This window comes from Protomyctophum parallelum (genome assembly GCF_964188405.1).
Source record: "Protomyctophum parallelum genome assembly, chromosome: 19".
Lineage (NCBI taxonomy): Eukaryota > Metazoa > Chordata > Actinopteri > Myctophiformes > Myctophidae > Protomyctophum > Protomyctophum parallelum.
The window spans coordinates 24,175,278-24,189,544 of record NC_139717.1 but is presented as its reverse complement, the minus strand read 5'-3'; the positions used below and the strand labels follow the sequence as shown (position 1 = coordinate 24,189,544).

The window sequence follows — 14,267 nt, the reverse complement described above, 5'->3', positions numbered from 1 at the left end:
TATAGTGTAGTTGGAGCCACACGTGATGTTTGTAAGAGTACAGTTGAGATCAGAGGACATGCAGGTGGTATTGCCTTGACTACTCCAGGCAGAAACAGAGTACTGTACTGCCCCCTTGCGGGCAGACCAGGACACAACAGCAGTGTTGCTGATACAGTCAGGAGCTACCGAGACGCTGGTAGGAACACATGGCACTGCAAAGGACGGATACAGAGTTAAACATTATACAGAAATAATATGAGGATGGAACATTGGGGGAGAAAATAAAACATATCTGGGCAGGCTCTGAGATCTCATGTAGAAAATGTAAATTATTATGATTAGAATCTCCAAATCAGTGACAGGACATGGAGCAAGAAGTTATGAGAAATACATTTAGCTGAATCATGTTGTATTATTTGTGTTCCCAATTCTACAATGATTTTACATTGTGGGGTGGTAAACTTAATATTTCCTTCCTCCACTTACTAATTTCATGGACTAAATCATAGATGTTTTTAACCATTCAATATAATTAAATCGACTCAGAGGGGAAAATGTCCTAATAAGTCATGTTATAGTGTTCGATCAACATCTTCTAACCTGTTTTCAGCTCCACAGCTGAACTTGGTTCGGTGTGACAACCTCTGTCAACAGCTACAACACTGACAGAGTAGTTTTCACCACAGTGTAGATCAGTGAAAGAGCAGGAGTTTGCAACGCTTGAGTTACAAGTGTGTTTGTGTCCATCATGTGCTGTTGCTGTTGCTATGTACATGTCTGCTCCTGAAACATTGGTGCAGGACACAGTGCTGTCTCCACATGATGCAGAAACAGAAACATTACTGGGGGGGCAGGGACCTGGAGAGATGGAGGGAAGAAGTGGAGAGAAAGAACGATTATTCTCTTTCATTTGTGCTTCAATTGATCAAACAAAAGTACAAAACGTATGCTGAGCATCTTAATTAGACTATCAAATTAGTCTGTTGTAGATTGTTCATATTAGTGCATAGTCTTTAGTCATATTAGTGTGGTTGCTATAGGCAACACACTATTGTTCTCGGTCCGAGATTTTTTTTCATGTTTCACACACTGTGACTGTTGTCACTGTTGTCATGCTTCACATGATATCGCAATATATTATATAATATTATATATTAAATATATAATGGTAAGACAGAATTCAGTTCCCAGTGGATTCCTCGGGACTCGTGTCAATGCAACCACACTTTCAACTTCCCAAAATTGCACCTTTATAGTTAGTACATATTGTTTTCTCTGTGTACCTGCACTAAAGTGAAGAGGAATGCTGGGATTCCCAGCACATGAGTCAGCATATGGTGTCACTGTGATGGTATAGTTCTGGCCACAGTGCATGTTGGGTATCTGACAGCTGGTACTGTTGGTGGAGCAGTCATGTATGTGTCCATCCTGACCCACTGCTGTCACATTGTAAGATGTGGCACTGGAGCTTTCTACCCAGGTCACATTGGCTGAGTTGGGACACACCAGACTGGCACTAACACTCACTGGGGCACACGGGGCTGGGAAGAGAAATAGGTGCGAGGGGAGTGTTGTTATTGAGGAGAAAATCTTTACATTAAGAAAATATGAACTTAAGGAAACCAATGACAAACATTTGACAATTTTGTCACAACATGATTTGAATCTCTGATTCGCATAGAAGAAGTGGGGGAAAAGACTATATTAATGGGCAAAACAAAGTGTTTTCTTTGTATTCATATTTCTTAAATAATTTTAAATTTGGGGGTGGCAAACATGTTCAATCCTTCCTCCCTTCACTCAATTCATGCATTGATCTTAATCTAGATTTTAAGACACTTAATCAATTTAAGTTTATGACACAACAAGTCAAGAAAAGGATTAGTGACCATCATCTCACCTGTTTTCAGTTCCACAGCTGAACTTGGTTGACTGTGACAACCTCTGTCCACAGCTACAACAGTGACAGAGTAGTTTTCACCACAGTCTAGATCAGTGAAAGAGCAGGAGTTTGCATTGCCTGAGTCACAGGTGTAGATGTCTCCATCATGTGTTGTTGCTGTTGCTATGTACATGTCTGCTCCTGTGTCAGGGGACCAGGACACGTTGCTAACTCCGCATAATGTAGAAACAGAAACATTACTAGGTGGGCAGGGACCTGGAGACATTAGAGGTAAGAAGTGAAGAAAAATAAATGTTTATTCTCTTTCATGTTTCCTTGAACTGAACCCAAAGTACGAGGAGAATATTTGAAATAGTCTTATACTAAATCGTTTTTAGGTCTTGTTCCCGCTCTGTACCTGCCATCAACTGATAAGGAATGCTGGGATTCCCAGCACATGAGTCAGCATATGGTGTCACTGTGATGGTGAAGTTCTGGCCACAGTGCATGTTTGGTATCTGACAGCTGGTACTGTTGGTGTTGCAGTCATGTATTTGTCCATCCTGGCCCACCGCTGTTACATTGTAAGCTGTGGCACTGGGGCTTCCTACCCAGGTCAGTGAGGTCACATGGGTTGAGTTGGGACACACCAGGCTGGCAGTAACATTATATGGAGCACATGGGGCTGGGAAGAGAAAGAAAAAGATTGGGAAAGTTAATCAGAATCATCGTTTTGTCACATCACAGGTTTACAAGAAGTGTGTGCGTGCGCACGTGTGTGGGTGTGGGTGTGTGTGCGAGCATGCGTGTAATGTTCTCCATCTCATACCTGAGCTGAATGTCAAGGCCGGACTCGGGTCACTGGAGCAGTTGCCATTGATAGCCTTAACGTCTACAGTGTAGGTGGTGCCACACATGATGCTTGTAAGAGTACAATGAAGTTCAGAGGACAGGCAGGTGGCATTGTCTTGACTACTTGAGGCAGAAACATAGTACTGTACTGCTCCTTTGTGGCCAGACCAGGACACAACAGCACTGTTGCTGATACATTCAGGAGCTACAGAGATGTTGGTAGCAACACATGGCACTACAAAGAGAAGACAATTCCAAAGTTAAGCATGATTAAAGCAATAATGTGTTGAGCTGAGAAGAAAAAATCTAACTGGGCTTCAAGATATAATGAAGCAAAATGTAAATAACCATGATTTGAATCTCAAAATTAATAAAGAGAAATGGAGCAACGTATTTCTTCCTTCCTCCCTTTACTCAATTGTGCATTCCATATCTATGACCTATAACACATCAAAATCTGAATTACGGCGCCTTTGGTGAACATCTTCTCACCTGTTCTCAGATTCGATATGCAATGCTTCACATAGAATATTTAGGAACAGTACTTGAGACTGACATTTCAATCAACATACAACTTAATAATAATAATAAAAGGGACACAGACAGACAGACAGACAGACAGACAGACAGACAGACAGACAGACAGGAACAACTCTATTGTATATACAACGGGTATTGCATAACTGGGGGGGCATGTTTTCCAACTTGCATTGTTCCCGACTAGCATCGTTCGCATGTATGGTATTTCCCAAAGGGCACCATTTTATTTTCCTTCAACTTCTAAATTAATTGCAAAGTTTAATAGAATATTCTTACCTATGATGGTTATATTGACTTCTGTAATGTTTATTGAGTCACTGACTCTTATAGGAAGACTAGTGTTGTCCACGATGTCCTTCAGTTGCTTTAACACGTCAACATCAACAGTGCTGATCTCAACTTCAACTATGTATTCATAGAGTTCTGGTAGTTCTGTGGGCCGCAGAATAGTACACAAAAAATCATTTGATTACACAATTACAGTAAGTGTCAGATGTTAATTATCCATTAGGCATACTGTGGGAATCAAGTTTGTCAGTATAAATGACCAACTCTTGTAATATAAACCACGATCTTCTTGATGATGTTCAAAGTGTTTAATTAGTCTAATAGTACATAGTTTTTAGAAATTAAGTCTAGTTTCTGCACTTTACCTGCAATGAACTGATAAGGAATGCTGGGATTCCCAGCACATGAATCAGCATATGGTGTCACTGTGATGGTATAGTTCTGGCCACAGTGCATGTTGGGTATCTGACAGCTGGTACTGTTGGTGTTGCAGTTATGTACTTGTCCATCCTGGCCCACCGCTGTCACATTGTAAGCTGTGGCACTGGGGCTTCCTACCCAGGTCACATGGGTTGAGTTGGGACACACCAGACTGGCAGTAACATTATATGGAGCACACGGGGCTGGGAAGAGGAAAAATAAGTAAGAAAGTGAGTAAGAAAGAGTTGTGGTAGTTCTGTGGTCCGCAGAATAGTACACAAAAAGTCATTTGATTACAGAAGTTTGTCAGTATAAATAACCAACTCTTGTCATATAAACCACAATCTTCTTGATGATGTTCTTAAATGTGATTATGTGTACCTTGCTTTTGCTTTAAAAGTCAACTGATGTGCAATAATAGAAACTCAAAACATACTATATTCTTATCTATGAAGGTTATATTGACTTCTGTCATGTTTATTGTGTCACTGGGCTGTATTTTGCGTGTCTTAAGTACCAGGTCTTATTACTTAATGCCATTTGGCTATTCTGAGTGTCCAAAGAGGTTACGTTCTTTATGATGGTTTAGATCATATCTGCTCTGTATCTTCCAACCTGAATAGAGAAGTGACACGCCCATTTTGGTTCCCACTTCTGGGGAAGAACAAGTCTTTTTGGTTCTGGATCTGAACAAATTAATTTGGTTCAAAATTAGGCGGGTAAAAAGAACGCAACTGATTCAACCATGGTGGAAAAGGGGCCTCAAGTTGCAGTCCTGTAAGTGTCCATACCCAATGTTGAGATACAGCGCTTTAGCAGACGCATAAACAATATGATGCCAAATTGCCAATGTAGTAAACAAATTATCATCTGGTATTTGTTGTTACCTGAGCTTATCCAATCGAAGGCAGGCTGGTAGGCTTAATTTTTTGTGAAGGACATTGACTAGATAAGATAACCATGCCATTGATTGGATAAGCTTGGGCAATGATACATTGTGGATTCACTGGTCATTAAACTGCATACAAGTGTAACCAATATACAGTACAGTAAGGGACGTAGCTGACCATTTGGTTGCCCTACTCGCATAATATATTTGTGCTGTCCCCTCCTCCAAACGAGAGTGCTGCTATTCCTCAGATCGGCTATTTTCGCCGTTTGCGAGGATGCATACACGGCCGCTCGTTATTATGCGGCAGAGCCACAGAGAAACTTGCTATTATGAGGGCCCACTTGGCACTTTTTGGCACATTTAGTTGTCCCCCTCGGCGTGTTGCCCTACTATTCGCAGTGCGTATTGCGCGTATAGGTAGCGACGGCATTATTACGTTTAATTTAATGATGAATAGTTCAAACCTGGCTTTGGCTGGCAGTACTGTCCATCTGAAGGAATGCCATTGATACATCCACATGTGTCACCAGTGATAATGTCACAGGCTCCATATGTGATACAGTTGTTGTATGACCAGACAAACTGCTCCTCACACCTGCACTGGAAACTGGAGCCATTTGGGTAACACACTGATAAAGAAATCACATAACAAAATAAAATAATGTAATTGTTGTAGAATGTAAGTAGTAGTAGTAGTAGTAGTAGTAGTAGTAGTAGATGATGATTTTACCTGTGGTTATATTAATGTCTGAGACATTCACAGCTGGACCAAGAAATAGGGAAAAGTTGGAATTTTCCAGAAGGGTCTTGAGGATTTCCACTGTCTCCACAGCAGTCACATTTAATTCTACATCCACCTCATAGTCAGTCACGTCTAGTAATGCTACAGGGAATAGAAGTGAAATGGTGATCAATATTATACACTGTATTATAACAATTATTGTTATTATTGTTGCTGCCATGTTACAAAGAATACTGGTATAAAACAGTAAAACACACAGTTTTAAAGCTAGCATGAATACTAGCTAACCCTAACCAGCTCATTGGCCTTGTAGTTAGAGTGTCCACCCTGAGACTGGGAGGTCGGGGTTTCAATCCCCGGCCGAGTCATACCAAATACTCTAAAATGGGACTCCCTGCTTGACACTCAGCATCAAGGGTTGGATTGGGGGTAAGTCCCTGCGACATACTAGCGTCATGTCCAGGGGGTGTCCTTGTACATCAAGCTGCCTCACGCTACAGAAACAGGAGATACTGTAGGCTCCTGCCCTATGGGCCTCATGGCTCGGAAAGTCTACTTACTATGAATAATAGCTAGGCAGAGTCTATATGACGGCATTTCTTTTTTGTATAGGAAATGTTTTATAGGCAATATTTAAAAATATTTTTTGAGTGGTGCAACCACTCCAAAGAACAGCAATGTCCGTGTCCGCCTATGTGTTCACCTATGTGTCCGCCTATGTATGTGTTAATGAGCACGAGTATGACTATTAGTACCAGTAGGGGCGCTGTTGTGCCAGAGAGAGAGATAGTGCTGTACTGTTGCCTGCTAATGAGAGAGAGAGAGAGAGAGAGAGAGAGAGGAGGGGGGGAGGAGGGGGGAGAGAGAGGGGAGTTGCACAACTCAGTTCACACGGGTGTGATTTTTACTTTTGAGCATGACTAAATAGCACCAGTAAAACGCCCTGAGCGAGAAGCGAGCTCGCCCTAAAGAGCGAGCGTCTTAATACGGCACAGTTGAGAAGCAGGACTTAAACTATTGGGTGTCAGTGAGGTCAGATGTAGAGTTGCTGGTCCGTGGCGTCCTCTGTGAGACTCTGGTGGTGGCGCTGCTGGCGTTCCCTGGCCAGACGGCGGCGCCGCTTGTCGGCAGTGTGGAGGTCGCATTACTGAGGCAGATCAGCGTGTGCACGCCATACTGTGGTGGAACAATACAGTGTCACACAGCTGGATCACTGGAACTCCGAACAGAGCCGTATACAGTCTACAGAATAGACAATTCATCATTTTGTACATGTAACCGAGGGTCCGAGGCCAATGTGTATGTATTGGTAACATGTGCAAGGCAAGGCTATTCATTCCTGAAATAGTGAATAAGCGCCAGGATGCGCACACGTATAAATCACCCCCCTCCTCCGACAGTCAGTCCTCCTCCGCGGTCTTTGCAAATAACGGACACTATAACAGGAATTAGTTATAGTCTCTCTGACTTTCATATTCAGTTCAGTCCACATATAAATAAATACATTTTTGTCACCGTAATTCATAGCAGTCTGTGCATTCAGGCATGCACAGAGATAAATTAACTATAGCTTTTGAGGTGCGCACAATATAGCCGGCCTAATTTATATCCTACTTTTATTATGCTTATATCACACAACGCAATAAAGCCAGTGGCTTGTTGTGGTCCTTTCACTTTCACATAAGTAGGCTAGATAGGCTACTTTATCATTCTGAAGCTCTATTCATTCAGCGAAAATGTGTCTCTTCAACAAACAGTTGAACAGTGCGTGCATGTGTGTGTTGGCCGTTGGGTCAGCGACTTCAGTGACAGTGCACGTGCAGCAGCTACTGTATAAAATTATATTTATGTAGGCTACTATTTTAGGCCCGTGCAGGGCTCTAGTGTGTGTGTGTGTGTGTGTGTGTGTGTGTGTGTGTGTGTGTGTCGCATGCGTGCGTGCATTACATTGTATTTTGATTTGAAATAAATAATGATGAATAGATGTCTATACTGTTGCTTGTGTGTGTGTTTTTTTTAGACAATAGACCACTTAGCATTTGATTTAACTATGAAAGAAATGAAGACGATGAAGGATATCATGAAATGTATGTTTCACTATATGTAAAATACCATGACTCTCCCTCTGAATGAAATAAAAAATCGGGTCCTACTAAATTAACCCTAAAAATATATAGGGTAGTGCCCAAGCCCTGTTAGCCATGAGTACAAGTAGATGATTTGATTATAGATAAGTGAGTGCTATGATATTAAAATGGACTGAGCTGTGATTGCGCCGTACTGCGCAAAATGGAGTCGCCAGGGGCCACTGGCCTATTATGCCTATAAATGCATATCATGCCTGTTGGTGGTTCAGTAATAATTAGCATAAGTTATTATTAACGAAAAACATCTAATACTATTTTAAATTGGTCTAGTAAAGTTAATAACTAATCAGAAGCAGCAACCATTTTGTTTCAAACAACTGAACTAGACCAATAAAATAGTAGGCTAGTATTTATGTTTTTCGTTAATAAAAATACATGCTAATTATTATTGAACGTAAGTACGCTGGTATGTACGCTATGGTACACTATGAGCTTGTAGATCTGTTTATTTTAAGCATGCGCCGCTGCATTCTGTTCTGAATTCTGAATCTCGTGTGTGTTTGTGTGTGTGTGTGTGTGTGTGTGCACACACACATGTGCACACATGTGTGCTATATATGTTATAGCTCTAGAGACGCAGAGACAGAGACATATCTATATTATCCGCCTAAGGCGAGTCATTGAGACACAGACAGACAGACAGACAGACAGACAGACAGACAGACTATATACGAGCGCGGTGAGCTTTGATGATTGGCTAAATTAATATAGCCTTGTATATAAATTCATATGTCCTTGTAGGTCATATATGTCAAACTCAAGGCCCGGGGGCCAAATCAGCAAGGGCAGAATCCATTTCTTGCGACCGACGGCCGTCGCGACCGTCGGTCCGTCGGGGGGTCCGTCGGTCCGTCGGGAGGTCCGTCGGTCCGTCGGGGGGTCCGTCGGTCCGTCGGGGGGTCCGTCGGTCCGTCGGGGGGTCCGTCGGTCCGTCGGGGGGGTCCGTCGGTCCGTCGGGGGGTCCGTCGGTCCGTCGGGAGGTCCGTCGGTCCGTCGGGGGGTCCGTCGGTCCGTCGGGGGGTCCGTCGGTCCGTCGGGAGGTCCGTCGGTCCGTCGGGGGGTCCGTCGGTCCGTCGGGGGGTCCGTCGGTCCGTCGGGGGGTCCGTCGATCCGTCGGGGGGTCCGTCGGTCGTAACTCTGTCATTTCTCTACCGTTTAGGACGGGGGTGGTCTCATTTGAATCGTGTGGACCCCCCGGGGGCGTCTATGGGGGTCTCAAGTTTCAGGGACCCCTGGGGACCCCCAGGGACCCCCAAATGGTAACTCTGTCATTTCTCTACCGTTTAGGACGTGGGTGGTCTCATTTGAATCGTGTCGCCCCCCTGGAGGTATCTTTGGGGGTCTCAAGTTTCGGGGACCCCTGGGGACCCCCAGGGACCCCCAAATGGTAACTCTGTCATTTCTCTACCGTTTAGGACGGGGGTGGTCTCATTTGAATCGTGTCGCCCCCCTGGAGGTATCTTTGGGGGTCTCAAGTTTCGGGGACCCCTGGGGACCCCCAGGGACCCCCAAATGGTAACTCTGTCATTTCTCTACCGTTTTGGACGGGGGTGGGCTCTTTGGAATCGTGTGGCCCCCCTGGAGGTTTCTATGGGGGTCTCGAGGTTCGGGGACCCCTGGGGACCCCCACGGACCCCCAAATGGTAACTCTGTCATTTCTCTACCGTTTTGGACGTGGGTGGGCTCATTTGAATCGTGTCGCCCCCCTGGAGGTATCTTTGGGGGTCTCAAGTTTCGGGGGACCCCTGGGGACCCCCAGGGACCCCCAAATGGTAACTCTGTCATTTCTCTACCGTTTAGGACGTGGGTGGTCTCATTTGAATCGTGTCGCCCCCCTGGAGGTATCTTTGGGGGTCTCAAGTTTCGGGGACCCCTGGGGACCCCCAGGGACCCCCAAATGGTAACTCTGTAATTTCTCTACCGTTTAGGACGGGGGTGGTCTCATTTGAATCGTGTCGCCCCCCTGGAGGTATCTTTGGGGGTCTCAAGTTTCGGGGACCCCTGGGGACCCCCAGGGACCCCCAAATGGTAACTCTGTCATTTCTCTACCGTTTTGGACGGGGGTGGGCTCTTTGGAATCGTGTGGCCCCCCTGGAGGTTTCTATGGGGGTCTCGAGGTTCGGGGACCCCTGGGGACCCCCACGGACCCCCAAATGGTAACTCTGTCATTTCTCTACCGTTTTGGACGTGGGTGGGCTCATTTGAATCGTGTCGCCCCCCTGGAGGTTTCTATGGGGGTCTCTAAGTTCGGGGACCCCTGGGGACCCCCAGGGACCCCAAATGGTTAGTCTGTAATTTATCTCCGTTTTGGACGGGGGTGGGCTCTTTGGAATCGTGTCGCCCCCCTGGAGGTTTCTTTGGGGGTCTCAAGGTTCGGGGACCCCCAGGGACCCCCAAATGGTAACTCTGTCATTTCTCTACCTCCCGTTTTGAGGGAGGTCAGAATCCATTTCTTGCGGGGGCACGGTGGCACAGTTGGTAGTGCTGTCGCCTCACAGCTAGAAGGTCCTGGGTTCGATTCCCGCTCGGGGCGCTGTGGGTGCTGGCGGCGTGTTTCCTCCTCCGCGTCATCAGTGCCCATACCCAAAGGTGGGGTTGGCAAAAGGGCCTTTCTGTGTGGAGTTTGCATGTTCTCCCCGTGTCCCCTAGGGTAGGTACCCTCACAAAAAACATGCAGTAATCCTGGTCTCTAAACTGCCTCCCCCTGGCCAGCCGGGGCACCTGATGGAGGGGAAAGGAACTGGTTGGAATAACGTGTTCCTTCCACGCGCTATGTCCAACCAGGGAAACTCCCCCCTGTCAGGTGTAAAGGAGCAACTTGGACACTCAAGCATGAAGGAAGCATGAGTTAAGTCCGTTGCTCTCCCCAGTTTGGCGGAGGGTGTGTAGAGCCCAGGATCACAATAGATGATTGACACAGGGGTGAAAAATGGGTTACAAAATCGTGGGATAAAAAATATATTAAAAAAAAAAAAGAATCCATTTCTTGCGACCGCGCGATTCGAACCAGCGGCCCCAACACAAAAAAATTTAGAGGCGAGAGATTAGACCGCTACACTACAGCGGCCATACGTTACAAAGAAGTGTTTCATTGGACTTATAAAGACAATAGCACCCAGCTGCAGTTTCGCAAGGGGAGGGACCGGAAGTGCTTTTTCCCACACACACCATGTCCAGACCATAGACCACAGACACACGACCATATGCATTTAATTTACTATGAAAACCTGCATTTCCCGTCAGTCAGTCAGTCAGTCAGTAAGTGTGTCATGTCACGCCTCGTGTCATGCCTCCATATATGGTCACGCCTCGTGACACGTCACACCACCATATATGGCCGTTTCCATATATGATATAAGATCCCGACACTGACCTCATCAAACCCTGGATAGCCATACATTGAAAAGACTGGATCATCACCTAGATCTCCATATATGGAGCTGAGGCGGCCAGCAACTCTACATCTGACCTCATAATGTAGTAATCAGCTCATAATATAATTAAAAGACGAGCACATAACGTAATAGATATAATGATACTGACATGATACTGACATGATACTGACCATGATACTGACATGATACTGACATGACACTGACCATGATACTGACATGACACTGACCATGATACTGACATGATACTGACCATGATACTGACATGATACTGACCATGACACTGACCATGACACTGACCATGATACTGACATGATACTGACCATGATACTGACATGATACTGACCATGACACTGACCATGACACTGACATGATACTGACATGACACTGACCATGACACTGACATGATACATGATACACTACTTTAGTGATGTAAAGGCAAAACATACAAAAAATGTCAATAAATAAATAAATATAAATAATAATATTTATATTAATATAAATAATAATAAATAAATAATAAATAAATAGTTGTAAACAATTTGTACTATAATCAATAAACCATGAATAAAATAATAAAAACAATAATAAATAAATAATATAAATAATAATAAATAAATAAATAAATAAATAAATAAATAAATAAATAAATAAATAAATAAATAAATAAATAAATAAATAAATAAAATAATAATTAAATTAAATAAATAAAGAATATAAAAAATAATATTTATATTAATATAAATAATAAATAAATAGTTGTAAACCATTTGTACTATAATCAATAAACCATAAAAAAAAGAAAAAAAAAAAAATATATATATATATATATATAAATAAATATATAAATAATAATAAATAATTAGTTGTAAACCATTTGTACTATAATCAATCAACTATAAATAAATAAATAAATAAATAAATAAATAAATAAATAAATAAATAATAATAAATAATACATAATAAATAAATAGTTGTAAACCATTTGTACTATAATCAATAAACCATAAAAATAATAATAATAATAATACTAATAATAATAATAAATATATATAAATATATATATATATATATATATATATATATATATATATATAAATAATATTTATATTAATATAAATAATAATAAACAAAGAAATAGTTGTAAACCATTTGTACTATAATCAATAAACCATGAATAAAATAATAAAAACAATAATAAATAAATAAAATAATAATATAAATAATAATAAATAAATACATAAATACATAAATACATAAATACATAAATATAAATATAAATATAAATATAAATATAAATATAAATATAAATATAAATAATAATAAATAAATAAATAGTTGTGAAAGTGATCTGTCGGAATGGTGGGACTTTTTCTGCCGCGGGTCCCTGTCGGAATGGTGGGACTTTTTTCTGTCGGAATGGTGGGATGTTTACAAATATGAAGCATACCACCATTCCGACAATTAGAAGTCAATGTAGGAGTGGCAGCATGTAGGAATGGAGAGTGAACACCCTCAGGAAGACAGCTCTCCCCCTATCCACAAGGAGGAGCAGTGCATTCCTAAGTCACTTCCGGTTGAACGATCAACAACATCCTGTAGTAGTTTGACCCTAGTCAATAGTTTGGCTGGTCCTGATTTCTAAGCTAATGCTGTATTTTTCATAACTAAGTCACGATTCAAATGAGACCACCCCCGTCCAAAACGGTAGAGAAATGACAGAGTTACCATTTGGGGGTCCCCAGGGGTCCCCGAACCTTGAGACCCCCAAAGAAACCTCCAGGGGGGCGACACGATTCAAATGAGACCACCCCCGTCCAAAACGGTAGAGAAATGACAGAGTTACAATTTGGGGGTCCCCAGGGGTCCCCAGGGGTCCCCGAACCTCGAGACCCCCATAGACGCCCCCGGGGGGGCGACACGATTCAAATGAGACCAACCCCGTCCAAAACGGTAGAGAAATGACAGAGTTACAATTTGGGGGTCCCCAGGGGTCCCCAGGGGTCCCCGAACCTCGAGACCCCCATAGACGCCCCCGGGGGGGGCGACACGATTCAAATGAGACCAACCCCGTCCAAAACGGTAGAGAAATGACAGAGTTACAATTTGGGGGTCCCCAGGGGTCCCCAGGGGTCCCCGAACCTCGAGACCCCCAAAGAAACCTCCAGGGGGGCGACACGATTCAAATGAGACCACCCCCGTCCAAAACGGTAGAGAAATGACAGAGTTACAATTTGGGGGTCCCCAGGGGTCCCCGAACCTCGAGACCCCCATAGACGCCCCCGGGGGGGCCACACGATTCAAATGAGACCACCCCCGTCCAAAACGGTAGAGAAATGACAGAGTTACCATTTGGGGGTCCCTGGGGGTCCCCAGGGGTCCCCGAAACTTGAGACCCCCATAGACGCCCCCGGGGGGTCCAAACGATTCAAATGAGACCACCCCCGTCCTAAACGGTAGAGAAATGACAGAGTTACGACCGACGGACCCACCGACGGATCGACGGACCCCCCGACGGACCGACGGACCCCCCGACGGACCGACGGACCTCCCGACGGACCGACGGACCCCCCGACGGACCGACGGACCTCCCGACGGACCGACGGACCCCCCGACGGACCGACGGACCTCCCGACGGACCGACGGACCTCCCGACGGACCGACGGACCGACGGACCGACGGACCCCCCGACGGACCGACGGACCTCCCGACGGACCGACGGCCGTCGTGACGGTAGGTCGCAAGAAATGGATTCTGCCCTCCCTCCAAATCAGGCCCGTGAATGAATTATCTTTGGCCCGCGGGATGATATTTAATTGGTATTAGAACTGGCCCTCTGGTATATTGCACGGACCACCATAATACTACAAGTCCCACAATGCACTGCGAGTGCATTGTCACGTATCGAGGGCCCGCAAGCGCAAGCATGCGTCTTCTCTTCACTATTGATCAGCAGTGAAAGTATATCACTTGTGGTCAACTTTCACTTTCAGCTTTTGGGGAGAGGGGTCTCTCCCCAAAAATGGCCCGTGTGTTGAAACACAGTCCGGCCCTCGACTTGTACCAATTTCTTTATTTTGGCCCACTGTGTATTTGAGTTTGACATCCCTGTTGTAGGTTATCTATTGTG

The 14,267-nt window shown here is 44.1% G+C and overlaps 2 protein-coding genes across 2 annotated transcripts in view; both read right to left on the bottom strand.

The window, feature by feature from the left end:
- LOC310876871 (adhesion G-protein coupled receptor F1-like) overlaps positions 1 to 14,267 on the bottom strand; it is a gene marked incomplete at its 3' end in the record, with an annotated part of 284,448 nt that overhangs the window by 242,183 nt on the left and 27,998 nt on the right. The window lies entirely within an intron of this gene.
- The window catches only part of LOC310876361 (adhesion G-protein coupled receptor F1-like), a gene marked incomplete at both ends in the record, with an annotated part of 35,172 nt that continues 27,517 nt past the window's right edge, over positions 6,613 to 14,267 (bottom strand). Inside the window, one exon of the mRNA XM_083789888.1 lies at positions 6,613 to 6,774. Coding sequence (XP_083646014.1) covers positions 6,613 to 6,774 — 162 coding nt within the window. The remainder of the gene's footprint in view (positions 6,775 to 14,267) is intronic.